The following is a 15187-nucleotide window of genomic DNA, read 5'->3' as shown; positions in this document are numbered from 1 at the left end:
CTCCATCCTTACCCGGGAGTGGAATACCACACCTCTGGCTTGAGGTGTAATACCCCTGTAGCAGCCGAATCCTCAGGGTGCTACACCTCCCTCCCCCTGTGTGCTGCTGTTCTCGCTCTGCATGTCCTCCTGCCAGGTTGGGTCAGTTACTATATCATCCACTACCTCGTCTTCCACTTCCGCAACCTGGTCCTCCTCCTGACTTTCTGGCAATTGTGTCTCATCATCGTCCACCTCTTGTGACACTTTCCCACCGTCGCCTTCGTGTGACCGTGGCTGCTCAAATATTTGGGCATCGCTACACGCGATCTCCTCCTGCCCTGCTTCAAGTGGACCGGGCGAGAGGCCCGAATCTATAAATGGAAAAGTGAACAGCTCTTCAGAGTGTCCAAGTGTGGGATCAGTTGTCTCTGGGCACTCGGCATGGTGGGAGGAAAGAGGATCAGGGTGAGGAATATGCGGTCCAGACTCACGGCTACTGAGATTTGACCGTGTGGAAGACAGGGTGGTGGTGGTGGTGGCTAAGTGACTGGAAGCATTATCCACTATCCAACCAACAACCTTTTGACACTGCTTTGGGTTCAGTAGTGGTGTGCTGCGGTCCCCTAGGAATTGGGACAGGAAGGTCGGGCGAGAAGATGTGGGTGTTTGTTGTGGCACAATTTCAGCTTGCCCACGGCCTTGTCCTCAGCCTCTGCATGCACTATTACCATCACGTCCAGTTCCCCGTCCCTTGCCACGTGCCTTGCCCATTTTAAATGGAGGACAGTATCTTCCACACTCACTACAAATGACTGAGTTTGGAGCGAAGTTATATGTAATCCCTATGATGGAGAAAACAGGGTTTTAAATACCTGGCCTGTAGGTAAGTAGTTTGAACAGTAAACTGGTGTGAATTGCTTCACTGACACACTAAAGGAAATTTTTAATGGAGGCCAGAAATGGCAGTATTTTCTGACAACGGATATGTGATCCGTGTGATGGAGAAAACACAGTTTTAAATAGCTGAATTTCTAGCGCTGTAATATGGAAAGGACCTGGCTGTATTCTGCAGTGCCAACAAGCAAATGGCGCAGAAAAACGGTGTTCTCTGGATTGCTTTTTAAGCAACTAATGAGGATTAAGATCCAAAAAAAAGTATTCCTGGCCCCTGAGACCTGGGCCTTTGTTTAGAAATATCTAACAGCAGCAGAAGGCAGAATTGGAATGGAACCTCTTGTGCCATATGCACTGCAGTAACAACTAGTGTGGGATATATAAATCCAAACCACCACAAAGAGTAACTAAGGTTTAAAATATATTATATTTATTGATATTCTTTAAAATTAAAGATATAAAAACAGTGGATAACCCATACCACAGATGTAGGGTGTTAAACCATGAATCATTACAAGAGGTGTATATACATGCTACTACTTGGCAATATATTTGGGAGGTAAATGATACTGAATTGGGCCCTAATATGCATAGAGAAATATCCTATTTAACAGGTGAACAGATCAATCCACATCAAAAGGAGCGCTCCTTGAAAAAGGTGTCGAAACGATTGTCGGAGCTGTGGGTGTTTACCATGCTTTCATTCATACAAACATTGGCTTAAGGTAATGTTGGCTCTTATTTATTATGCATGTGTATATCTTTTGATGTGGATTGATCTGTTCACCTGTTAAATAGGATATTTCTCTATTCTTTCATTTTAAAGAATATCAATAAATATAATATATTTTAAACCTTAGTTACTCTTTGTGGTGGTTTGGATTTATATATCCCACACTAGTTTTTACCATATTGATTGAGTTTGGTGGTGGAGGTTAATTTCCTCCATTCGGATACTATCCGGAACCTGTTTAGATTGTTTATATGCACTGCAGTCTGCTATATACCCTGCCTGCCTATATACCCTGCCTGCCTGATATCTCTGCAGATGGATTAGTTAGTCCTCAAAAGGACTGTTTGTTAAGATGGATATGTGTAATGTACGGTTTTTCTCCCTACACTACCTAATACACAAGCAAATCTCTCCCTCACGCAGCAGCACCTCTCCCTACTCTACCTGATTCCGGAGTGACTGTGACGAGCATGGCGGTGCCAGGTCTGATATAGATCTGATGATGCTGTGTGGCCATCCAATCACTGTAATGCCACAATCACCATGGCTGTGGCATTACAATGAGTGGCAGGCAATCCCTGCATGTTGATTGGCGCTCTAAAGAGCGACAAACATGCAGGGAGGGGACCCGAGCTCCCGCCGAGCAACCCCGGAAATACTCGGCGAGCGCCGAGCATCTCGAGCAGTGAGATGCTCGGGCGAGCACCGAGCAGTAGCGAGCATGCTCACTCATCACTAGTCCCCATGTCCACATATGGCAATCCTAAAACCAGAGAATTCAGCAGCAATCTGAATGTAACCCCACAATGTCATGATTTAATACCAACATTGATAAAGTCAGCATGGAGGACGCTGCTGACCTATGAGCCCACATCCTCATATACAGCTTGTGAACAGGAATGATGGGGACCAGTAATTTGACTGCAGCACAAAATTAATAAGATATATTAAAGGGATTGTCTCATGAGCCTATCTTCAGGAGTGGAGATTGTCACCACAAGGTTTTTTTTATCCACCAACGTGTTTCGGTGCCTTTCTTAAGGTAAAAAAATAAGTGTTTTTTTACCTTGAGAAAGGCACCAGTCCGACACTGAAACGCGTTAGTGGATAAAAAAACCTTGTTTATATTTTCTGGATCCCATCCTTTCCGTTAGCATAGCCTGCATGTCGTGATAATCTCCACTCCTGAAGATAGGCTCAGGAGACAATCCCTTTAAGATATCTTTTCTTCAGGAGAGGAGATTATCACGATGTGCAGGCAGCGCTCATGGATAGGATGAGATCCGGAGAGTAAAAATATGGTATTTTATTCATCAACACGTTTCGGTGCGTTTCTTAAGATAAAAAATTAAGTGTTTTTTTTTTACCTTGAGAAAGGCGTCTGTCCGGCACTGAAATGCGTTAGTGGATAAAAAACCTTGTTTATATTTCCCGGATCTCATCCTTTCCGTGAGCGCAGCCTGCACATCATGGTAATCTCCACTTTGCCAAACTGTTATCTGGATGATACTCTCCTCCAGCCACTAAAGGTGTTGTTTCCTTACACAACCCTTACAGGTGAGCGCTTCCATTACCCTTACCTCCATATTGCTCCTTATGGTGCTGCCCTGTCTGGGCACATTTGTCCCATCCAGATTTTCCTCCTATCTTCAAGAGCGCACGCTCCTCTGCCTCTAGGCTTCCTGCTTGCCAGGGATGAACGATGCGCTCATGAAAGTTGACAGTTCACTTGAATAGTTGGGCCACTGCCCGAAGTGAGTGTTCTACGATTCTACTATTAGAGGTGGCTTTGCTTGAACAGCATCGGAGAAGTGCAGTGACGCTAAAGCTGACCGGATCCAGCCATCTAGTAAAACTCTGAGCAGCATTTACAAGCTGTATAGAAAATAGCTTGCAAATGCGCGCTCCTCTATTCTTGAAAACAGAGATTTTTCAATAGGCAGTAAATTGCAAAATTGCTCGTTTTTCTAAGCACTTTACAACTTTATCCATTTATGTAGATGAGCTCCCTATAACATTTTTTTCAATTTTTACTTTTTAAGCATTATATGCCTTATTCTTAAATCTATTTAAAGTTTGTTAACAGAAAGAGTGCTTGTCAGGACTCTCCTCAATTAACCAGAAACATAGGACCGCAACAGGCGTAACTAAAGTGCAGGACCGGATATGACAGGGATTTGGAAGAAGGAGGCCAGGAAAGGGATAATAGGTGGTTTTACACATCCATAAAATAAAGTTAAGGTGTGTGAGGGTAGCGTTCAGGTCACATGGGATGGGACTTAGTTTAGGATTGCATAGGAAGTTGTGGGAAGGGGTGGGGAAATCTGTAGGTACCTTAAAAGAAGAGGAAGAGCCATTGATCATTGTCACCCCTGCGGATCCAGGACCAGTGAACGACCCGCCCTCCTGCCATTATGTTATGTTTTTTGTTTTTGATAAAATTCTGGTGGTGTTGTGTTTTTTTTTTTTTTTTTGCACCATTTTTATAATTATGTTATAGCAGCTGGAGGTGAGGAGGTCAGTGATGGCCTTGATTAATGGGGCAGGGTCACATCAGAGGTATGTTGATCCATCATTACTGAATTATGGCTTAGTTCCTGTTGGGATGGTTCCCAGTGGACAGGTGAATAATTGGAGAAGAGTCAGCAATGTGACATTTGTCAACCCTGAGTTGGAGCGTTGCGACTGAGGAGTACAGTATTTTTCGGATTATAAGATGCACTTTTTTGTACCCAAATTGGGGGGGGAAAGAGGGTGCGTCTTATAATCGGAATGTAGCTTACTGGCTACGCTGGAGCAGGGTCCCAGGGTCGCTGCTGCAGGAAGCTAGTAGCAGCAGCAGGACTGGGGTGATGCTGCGGATCGTAGGCTGGAAGGAGGGGGTGTTCGGTGGTGCGGGGGCTCCGCAGACATTTTGTGAAAGCCTCCATGGTTTTCAATGCGGTGGACTTCGGGAAAATGGCAGGTGGATCTTGGCTCCCGAGATCTCAATTTGCGCATGCGCCAATTGAAGTCCACTGAACTGAAAACCATGGAAAATACGGGATCTCCGGGCTTTCACAAAATGTCTGCGGAGCACCCGCACCACCGAACACCACCTCCTCCAAGCCTAGATCCCACAGCATCACCCCACTCCTGCCTCCGCCACCAACTTCCTGCAGCAGCGACCCTGCCTCCTGGGACCCCGCTCTACTGCAGCCGCCACCCCATTTTATTAAAAAACTTTTTTTCAGATTTCCCTCCCAAAAATTTGGGGCGCGTCTTATAATCCGCAAAATACGACATTTATTCTAGTGCTGTGCAGTGTTGTTAAGCCATCCAGGATCTCTTCAGAGAAGAAAGTGTATTATGACTGAATTGATATATGTCGTAATCAATATAGGCTGCTGTTGCCATATATTTCCATGTCACTCAGAGTTATGTCTTATTTGTTAATGCTGTAGATGCTTTACAATACCTTAGTCAAGAAGAGCAGTTGTGCAGAACATCTCTTGCACTGGAGGACCTGGCTTATCCAAGCATAACATAGACTGAATGGTCATAAGAAATAGATGCTGTGTAATACCTCCTTTATCCTCTGGGAGTGCTATAGTTTAACTACACACTTGGTAGGGTCTCCAGCAGATCACTACTGAACTGCTAAACTACTGGAAAGCATTATTGTTCACCTAGGATACAATATCCTTGATAAACATCACCCCAACAATCCCATTATAATTTCCCAGATCGTTATACTGATATATTCTATTATCCATGAAGAAAATCAGCATTCACGTTGTGGTTTTAGAGTAAGAGCGAGAAGAGCATTGTCTAACGGTATCTCCTGTGAGCAATTAATATCATCTTGTATACAGACCGCAAACAAACATCCTTAGGGTTAATTAGCCCAGGTTACAATTTCTGGATAATTGTAAGACCGGCTCAGTGAGCAAATGATGGAGACATGGAGAAGATGCCGCCAAGCGCTACTTAGCAATACTCTGGCCATTTATCTGGGGGTGATTTAACAGCACTTCTTCACTGCTATCAATTATGAATGAGGTACACAGCTCCTGCCGTAGAAAAATTCCTGGTACCACCAAGCACTTAAACATTTTAAAACAGGCTGAAATAAAAAAAAAACGATCAGACTACATTTCCATCAGGCGTAAATAATAGATTACATCAAAATTTTTCTTTTATTCTCAGCAAAGGATTCATGAAATTCGATCACCTATTATACATTTTCATAAAAGCATCAATTTTCCTAATAAACTAATCTCCGCTGGAGATTGCGGAAAATCAATGATATAATTGATTCATTGGAGGAGTCGCTTCATTATTAAATTATCACGGTGGATCCTACTTAGGCTACACATGAAGGATGTAACAGATCTGAGTATGTGAGATGCAGCTGAGCTGAGTTTGTCAGGTGTACCGGAAGTAAGCTCGCGAATTGGACCAACTTCAAGATAAAGTGTTTCATCTGAAATTTAATAAATGTGCCAGAGATGAGTGCCCGGAGCCCGTATGGCATCACAAATAGTGAAGGTGGCTTAGTCATGGGCACCCTGCGTGCTCCAGCATGTTGTCTATTGTCGTAAGTTGGTATTGCGTGGCTTTTTTGCCTTCTTACAGCTTTGTATAACCTGCAGGTTGTACGGACCATAGTACTCCACACATAGACCCTCCACATACTGATGTTGCCTTAGTGCTTCCATGGTATGATCCCTCTCAATGTTCACCACAAAAATTATCATGCCCCCATCCCCCCTATATAATGATGTCTTATACACAGTATGATGCCCCCACTGTACCCCCCCCATAATCCCCACATGCAAAGACGTTCCCACAGTACCCTCACACACATTACAATGGCGCCAATGCTCCCCCACACAGTACAATGTCTCCATAGTCCTACTCCTAGAAAATATGATGTCCCTACAGTCGCCCCACTAAATAATGGCCTCAAAATTCCTCCACACAGAATGATTCCCCACACTATGATGCCCCCACAATCTGCCCCCATAGTGTGATGCCCCCACCTTCCCACACACCATGATGCCCCCAGAGTCCCCCCACATAATGTGATTACCCCACAGACTATGATGTCCACAGTCTGCCCCACATAGTATGATGCCCTCACCTTCCCACACACTATGATGGTCTCACAGTATGATGTCCCCATCTCTTCCCTACTCAGTATGATGACCCAACCTTGCCTCTACACAGTATGTTGCCCCCACAGTCTCTCTGCACAGTCTTCCCACAGATTATGATGCCCCCACTGTCTCCCTAAATACATTAGGATGTCCCCACCTCTCCCCTACATAGTATGATGCCTCCACCTTTTCGCCACACAGTATGTTGCACCCACAGTCCTCCTAGACAGTATGATGCCTCCACCTTCCCTCCACAAAGTATGTTGCACCCACAGTCCCCCCACACAGTATGATGTCCCCACCTCTCCCCTACAAGGTATGATGCCCCCAACTTCCCACACACAGTGCCCCCACACAGTATGATGTCCCTACCTTTCCCCTACAAGGTATGATGTCCCCACCTTCCCATACACAGTCCCCCCACACAGTATGTTCTCCCCACGTCTCCCCTACACATTATGATGCGATCACCTTCCTTCTACACAATTAGTTGCCCCCATAATCCCCCCTATATAGTGTGATGCACACACCTTCCATCACACAATATGTTGCCCACACAGTTCCCTCATACAGTATGATGTCCCCACCTCTCCCCTGTACAGTATGGTACTCCTACAGTCCTCCCACACAATATAATGCCCCCATAGTCCCACACACAGACACACATAATGCTGTCCCTGAGCCATGACTATGATCAGCATCACTCCAAACACATTGGCATTACTCCTGCTGTCAACAGTATTTTTAAATATGTATTAGATAAAGTTTTGGGATTTTACCATCACTTATGATGCTGTCTGTACAATCTTTGGATACACTAAAAACATACTGTTGGATCATTTAGATTATGAGCCTCAGTGCGCACACGGACTGATGTGAGTGATGTGAATCACTGTAGCGCTGCAGAATATGTTGGTGCTATATAAATAAAACATTTTTTTTGTACTTGACTGCACAGGTAAAAATAACAGCACAGATTGATGGCAGCTCAGAAGATAGTAGCACCCATCTCCGGACCGGCTGATGATTGATCATTGTACGGATCAATATCAAGACCATTGCAGGAGCGGCTGCACTAATTAATAGGTAATGGCCTAATTGCATTTGCTGTTAGTCTAATGTAAGGAGAGCGCCATGCAAAAATTGCACTTGTTTCTCCACTAATTCTCACTTAATGATCTGTCTCCATTCATTGTGCAAACACATTTGCAGACAGATGTTTGGGGTTCGGGGACGGCGAGCCCAGTGTGCTATAAAGAAGCAGAGCGGCTGGGTGCACTTAGGCAAAATAACATTATTTAAGATTTGCCCTTTGCAGGATAAAAAGATTACTGAACCGTAGATTGTTTCCTTGTCAGTGGAGTTACACGAATATCTGCACAAAGGGTGGGCTAATGAGGGGCTGATGCTTTACTCAGGACTCAGTTGCTCCTGGGGCTGAGTTATAACCTATTAGTGCAAACTTTGTATCCACCTTCAAGTTTGCAATGGGATCATAATCAGAATGATGGTTATATGTAGCAGAGCTGAACTTGTGCACAATTAGGATATGTTCCCACAATGATTTTTTTACTCTGTGTTTTCATAAAAAAAACTATTTTACTAAATGGGTGCAGAAATGTTGCAAACATCTGCAACATCAAAAACTCAGCAAAAGCTCATCGAAGCCTTACACATTGTATCCAGATGGAGTTTGTATGTTCTACGCATTTTCAGATTCCACTTACATTCCAAAAACATGCATATGATATCGGCACCGTAAAATTAATAATGTGAACTCATTCTTCATACACTATATAAATAGCATGCAGTCCTATGCAAAAAAAAAATGCAAAATGACAACCCAACTCTGCTAAAGGCGAAAAAGAAAATTACACCATTTTTTCCTCTATAAAAGAATACTTGTGCTCGAGTTATCTTTTTCTTCCTAAAAAATTACAAGATTGTAGACAATGCAATCTCAGGATAAATCATTGAGGAAAAAATAGACAATGGGGAAAAAGGTGTCGCTTTACATATTTTCAAAATTGTGATATAAATCATTATGTCAGCCCTGGAAAGGGCTGAAAATAGAAAAAAATGTGCAAATGATGATTTATTTAATATACATAAAAATAATATAATATTCCATAATATTTGCATCAATAAAAAATATTTTTCTTAGATTATAAACTCTTAGATTATAAATATTTGCAATTAAAAAATAAATATATTTAAAAAAAAGAATAAATACATAATAATAATTTAAAAAAATAAATAAATAAAATATATATATATATAAATATATAAATATATATATATATATATATATATATATAAAAAAATGTAAAATCTCTGACTTACCGGAGCGAATATCACCATACACATTTACAAAGGAATTGATAATCCAACTCTGCGCTCTGGAAATGAATCAGAGGTTGTAGCATGCTAAACCGGACAAGATTCCCAAAAGCTTCTGTGCAGAGACTTCCAGCAGCCTGGTCTATTGCATGAAGTAGAGTAAATCAAGAGGAGCAGTGAAATTGATGCAAGGAAAAGTGAGATGTTAGAAAGGAGCAAACGGGAAAAAAAAGAAGCTTCAGATAAGATTCCTTTTTTCCTTTTTTTTTCTTGAGGGCTGGCAAGAATTGTCATAACATTACAGATTACTGTAGAAAGCTCATTGTAAGGCGGGGGGATCTGTGCGCTACTTTTGTGAGCTGCAGAAAGCTTCCCCTGTGTTCAGAGGCTTAGCTGTACTCTGTGCAGAGCGTGGTTCATAGTAGAATACAAAGGGGATGGGGGGGGGATACATTTCTTATGTATAGATTCACAAATACATCCAGGGAGGAGGAGACATATCCTGGGTGGCATCTCCGTGTGTAGGAAAGATGAACTTCTATTTTTTGCATGTGACTGTGTCTTGGATTTAACATTATATTACCATTAAAATCGATATAGAACCGAAGTGGGGTCAGTAAAGTCGTGGTCTTCAACTTGTGTCTTAGCCTCACTAGATGAGGTGGATCCTCAAAGCCCAAAGTTTGGGTGGGCGCACCTGCCACGGGATTCGGTGCAGCAGGCAGTTAGGGCATGCAGGAAACAGGTAGCAGAGGTTCTGGAGACAGCAGACATGTAGCAATGTCCCTGGAGACCGCAGACAGGTAGCAGAAGGCCTGGAGACCGCAGACAGGTAGCAGAAGCCCTGGAGACTGCGGACAGGTAGCAGAAGCACTAGAGACCACAAACAGGTAGCAGAAGCCCTGGAGACTTTAGACAGGTAACAGAAGTCCTGGAGACCGCAGACAGGTAGCAGAAGCCCTGGAGACCGCAGACAGGTAGCAGAAGCCTTGGACATTGTAGACAGGTAGCAGAAGCCCTGGAGACCGCAGACAGTTAGCAGACGCCCTGGAGACCGCAGACAGGTAGCAGAAGCCCTAGAGACCACAAACACGTAGCAGAAGCCCTGGAGACCTTAGACAGGTAGCAGAAGCCCTGGAGACCACAGACTGGTAGCAGAAGCCCTGGACACCGCAGACAGGTAGCAGAGGCCCCAGAGAAAGCAGACAGGTAGCAGAAGCCCTGGAGACCACAGACAGGTAGCAGAGACCCTTGAGAACGCAGACAGGGAGCAGAAGTCCTTGAGACCACAGACAGGTAGCAGAGGTCCTGGAGAATGAAGACAGGTAGCTGAGGTCCTGGAGACCGCAGACAGGTAGCTGAGGTCCTGGAGAACGCAGACAGGTAGCAGAGATCCCGGAGAACACAGAGAAGTAGAACAGGTCCTGGAGAATGTAGACACGTAGCAGAGGTCCTGGAGCCCGCAGACAGGTAGCAAAGGTCCTGGAGACCGCAGACAAGTAGCAGAGGTCCTGGAGACCACAGACAGGTAGCAGAAACTCTGGAGACTGCAGGCAGGTAACAGAGGCCCTGAAGACCGCAGATAGGTAGCAGAGGTCTGTGCATCGCAAACAGGTAGCAGAGGCACTGGAGACCGCAGACAGGTGGCAGACGTCCTGGACACCGTAGACACGTAGCCGATGTCCTGGAGACCCCAGACACGTAGCAGAGGTTCTCAACACTGCAGACAGATAGTAAAGGCCCTGGAGACCGCAGACAGGTAGCAGATGTCCAGGAGACTGCAGACAGGTAGCAGAAGCACTGGATACCAGAGACAGGTAGCAGAGGTCCTGAAGACCGCAGACAGGTAGATGAGTTCCTGGAGAGCGCAGACAAGTAGCAGAGGTCCAGGAGACTGCAGACAGGTAGCAGAAGCCCTGGAGAACGCAGACAGGTTGCAGAATCCCTGGAGACCACAGACGGGTAGGGGAGATCATATAGATGGCAGACAGTTAGCAGAGATCCGGGAAACCGCAGACAGGTAGCAGAGGTCTGGAAGACTGCAGACAGGTAGCAGGGGTCCTTGAGACTGCAGATAGGTAGCAGAAGCCAAGGAGACCGCAGGCAGGTAGGAAAGGCCCTGGAGACCACAGACAGGTAGCAGAAGCCTTGGAGACCGCAGACAGTTGGCAGAAGCCCTGGAGACCGCAGATAGGTAGCACAGGCCCTAAAGACCAGAGACAGGTAGCAGAAGCCCTGGAGACCGCGGACAAGTAGCAGAAGCCCTGGAGACCGCAGACAGGTAGTAGAGGCCTTGGAGACCGCAGACAGTTGGCAGAAGCCCTGGAGACGGCAGACAGGTAGCAGAAGAGTTAGAGACAGGAGACAGGTAGCAGAAGCCCTGGAGACTGCAGACAAGTAGCAGAAGCTCTGGAGACTGCAGACAGGTAGCAGAAGCTCTGAAGTCCACAGACAGGTAGCAGAGGTCTGCAGACCGCAGATAGGTAGCGGAGAAGACCGAGACAGGTAGCCGAAGCCCTGGAGACCACAGACAGGTAGCAGAAGTCTTGATACAGTTAAGAGGTAGTAAAGGCCCTGCAGACCGCAGACAGGTAGCAGAGGTCCTGGAGACCACAGACAGGTAGCAGAGGTCCCGGAGAACGCAGACAGGTCCTGGAGAATGTAGACACGTAATAAAGGTCTTGGAGACCGCAGACAGGTAGCAAAGGTCCTGGAGACCGCAGACAAGTAGCAGAGGTCCTGGAGACCGCAGACAAGTAGCAAAGGTTCTGGAGACCACAGACAGGTAGCAGAAACTCTTGAGACTGCAGGCAGGTAGCAGAAGCTCTGAAGACCGCAGATAGGTAGCAGAGGTCTGTACATCGCAAACAGGTAGCAGAGGCCCTGGAGACTGCAGACAGGTAGCAGAAGTCCTGGAGACCCCCGACAGGTGGCAGAGGTCCTGGACACCGCAGACAGGTAGCCGATGTCCTGGAGACCCCAGACAGGTAACAGAGGCTCTGGACATCGCAGACAGGTAGTAAAGGCCCTGGAGACCGCAGACAGGTAGCAGATGTCCAGGAGACTGCAGACAGGTAGCAGAAGCACTGGATACCAGAGACAGGTAGCAGAAGTCCTGGAGACAGCAAACAAGTAGATGAGTTCCTGGAGAGCGCAGACAAGTAGCAGAGGTCCAGGAGACTGCTCACAGGTAGCAGAAGCCCTGGAGAACGCAGACAGGTTGCAGAAGCCCTGGAGACCACAGACAGGTAGTAGAAGCCCTGGAGACCACAGACGGGTAGGGGAGATCATGTAGATGGCAGAGAGTTAGCAGAGGTCCGGGAGACCACAGACAGGTAGCAGAGGTCTGAAAGACTGCAGACAAGTAGCAGAAGCCCTGGAGACCGCAGACAGGTAGTAGAAGCCCTGGAAACCACAGACAGCAGAGGTCCTGGAGACGGCAGACAGGTAGCAGAGGCCTTAGAGACTGGAGACAGGTAGCAAAAGCCCTGGAGACTGCAGACAAGTAGCAGAAGCTCTGGAGACTGCAGACAGGTAGCAGAAGCTCTGGAGGCCACAGACAGGTAGCAGAGGTTTGCAGACCGCAGATAGGTAGCAGAGAAGACCGAGACAGGTAGCCGAAGCCCTGGAAACCACAGACAGGTAGCAGAAGTCTTGAGACAATTAAGAGGTAGTAGAGACCCTGGAGACCGCAGACAGGTAGCAGAGGTCCTGGAGACCACAGACAGGTAGCAGAGGCCCCGGAGAACGCAGACAGGTGGCAGAGGTTCTGGAGAATGTAGACACGTAGTAGAGGTCCTGGAGACCGCAGACAGGTAGCAAAGGTCCGGGAGACCGCAGACAAGTAGCAGAGGTCCTGGAGACCACAGACAGGTAGCAGAAACTCTTGAGACTGCAGGCAGGTAGCAGAGGCTCTGAAGACCGCAGATAGGTAGCAGAGGTCTGTACATCGCAAACAGGTAGCAGAGGCCCTGGAGACTGCAGACAGGTAGCAGAAGTCCTGGAGACCCCCGACAGGTGGCAGAGGTCCTGGACACCACAGACAGGTAGCCGATGTCCTGGAGACCCCAGACAGGTAACAGAGGCTCTGGACACCGCAGACAGGTAGTAAAGGCCCTGGAGACCGCAGACAGGTAGCAGATGCCCAGGAGACTGCAGACAGGTAGCAGAAGCACTGGATACCAGAGACAGGTAGCAGAGGTCCTGGAGACCGCAGACAGGTAGATGAGTTCCTGGAGAGCGCAGACAAGTAGCAGAGGTCCAGGAGACTGCTGACAGGTAGCAGAAGTCCTGGAGAATGCAGACAGGTTGCAGAAGCCCTGGAGACCATAGACAGGTAGTAGAAGCTCTGTAGACCACAGACGGGTAAGGGAGATCATGTAGATGGCAGACAGTTAGCAGAGGTCCGGGAGACCGCAGACAGGTAGAAGAGGTCTGAAAGACTGCAGATAGGTAGCAGAGGTCATGGAGACTGCAGATAGGTAGCAGAAGCCAAGGAGACAGCAGACAGGTAGCAGAGGCCCTAGAGACTGCAGACAGGTAGCAAAAGCTCTGGAGACCGCAGACAGGTAGCAAAGGCCCTGGAGACCACAGACAGGTAGCAGAGGCCATAAAGACCGCAGACAGTTGGCAGAAGCCCTGGAGACGCATTTAAGTAGCAGAAGCCATGGAGACCGCAGACAGTTAGCAGAGGTCCTGGAGACCACAGACAGGTAGCAGAGGCCCTAGAGACTGGAAACAGGTAGCAGAAGCCCTGGAGACCGCAGACAAGTAGCAGAAGCCCTGGAGACCGCAGACAGGTAGCAGAAGCCCTGGAAACCGCAGACAGTTAGCAGAGGTCCTGGAGACTGCAGACAGGTAGCAGAAGCTCTGGATACCGCAGACAAGTAGCAGAAGCTCTGGAGGCCACAGACAGGTAGCAGAGGCCCTAGAGACTGGAAACAGTTAGCAGAAGCCTTGGAGACCGCAGACAAGTAGCAGAAGCCCTGGGGACCGCAGACAGGTAGCAGAAGCCCTGGGGACCACAGACAGGTAGCAAAAGCCCTGGAGACCGCAGACAGGTAGCAGAAGCTCAGGAGGCCACAGACAGGTAGCAGAGGTTTGCTGACTGCAGACAGGTAGCAGAGGAGACCGAGACAGGTAGCAGAAGCCCTGGAGACCGCTGACAGGTAGCAGAAGTCTGGAGACAGTTAACAGGTAGTAGAGGCCCTGGAAACCGCAGACAAGTAGCAGAAGCCATGGAGACTGCAGACAGTGAGCAGAGGTCCTGAATACCACAGACAGGTAGCAGAGGTTTGCAGACCGCAAACAGAAAGCAGATGCTCTGGAAACCGGAGACAGGTAGAAGAAGCACTGGAGACCGCTGACAGGTAGAAGAAGCGTTGGAGACCGCAGACAGGAAGCAGAAGTGTGACGCCTCATTCTCGAAAGAGCCCCTTTTGAGTTTACCCTGGGTGATGGGGGACTTGGAGTCGGGTCCTGTGATGAAGAGATGGGGTGAAGCCGTGGCCCGAACCCGACCCGTGCTCAGGGTCGTCACATGAAAAGAAGATGTTGTGGGCTCGTCCGGGTTGAGTGGCTTATTTAACGACTACGCCACCTGTGCTGCCTGGTGAAGGGCCACCAGCGCCGCTGCAGTCCGCCGAGGCCTGTTGTCATGGCGACCAAAGTTCTCACTGCTCCCCACAGGCGGAGCAAGGCCTCAGGGCAGGCAGACAGGATGGAGGGGGGTAGTAGTAGGGGAGTACGAGCACCGCGTCGCGTGGTATGGCGCAGAATGAACAGTCCGGAGGCCATAGGGGTGAACTTCCAAGGCTTTACTCACTTAGAGATGACAGCGGGAAGGCGACTCCCTGCTCCCCGCGGAGTCCTGCGGCTGCCAGGGATGGGGGTCCGACTACCTCAGAGGAAGTCCAGCATTCAGTCGGGACCCTACACCAGAGTGTTCCTGAACTACAGACCTCATCCTTTCCCGTCTGTGCGTGTGTACATAGGCCGGATCTCCCTCTGAGCTCCTCTCAGAACAAGGGCACGGGTAGCAGCTCCGCTCCGTCCGATGCCCGCTGGGATCCTCAAGGCCTACCGGGCTTTCCCAACC

The 15187-nt window shown here is 47.8% G+C and overlaps 1 protein-coding gene across 2 annotated transcripts in view; it reads right to left on the bottom strand.

Moving 5' to 3' along the window:
* The window catches only part of SYNPR (synaptoporin), a 342730-nt gene that overhangs the window by 145906 nt on the left and 181637 nt on the right, over nucleotides 1–15187 (bottom strand). Inside the window, exon 1 of one of the 2 annotated variants that reach the window (XM_073644667.1) lies at nucleotides 9094–9537. The exons of the other annotated variant lie outside the window; for it this stretch is intronic. Coding sequence (XP_073500768.1) covers nucleotides 9094–9117 — 24 coding nt within the window. The 5' untranslated portion in view covers nucleotides 9118–9537. Of the gene's footprint in view, nucleotides 1–9093; nucleotides 9538–15187 lie in introns of those variants that run through there. 2 annotated transcript variants of the gene reach the window in all.

This window comes from Phyllobates terribilis, unplaced genomic scaffold, assembly GCF_046119375.1.
Source record: "Phyllobates terribilis strain yellow unplaced genomic scaffold, ASM4611937v1 Scaffold_8__6_contigs__length_399053987, whole genome shotgun sequence".
Classification (NCBI taxonomy): Eukaryota; Metazoa; Chordata; class Amphibia; order Anura; family Dendrobatidae; genus Phyllobates; species Phyllobates terribilis.
This window is presented reverse-complemented; position numbering and strand designations above follow the sequence as displayed.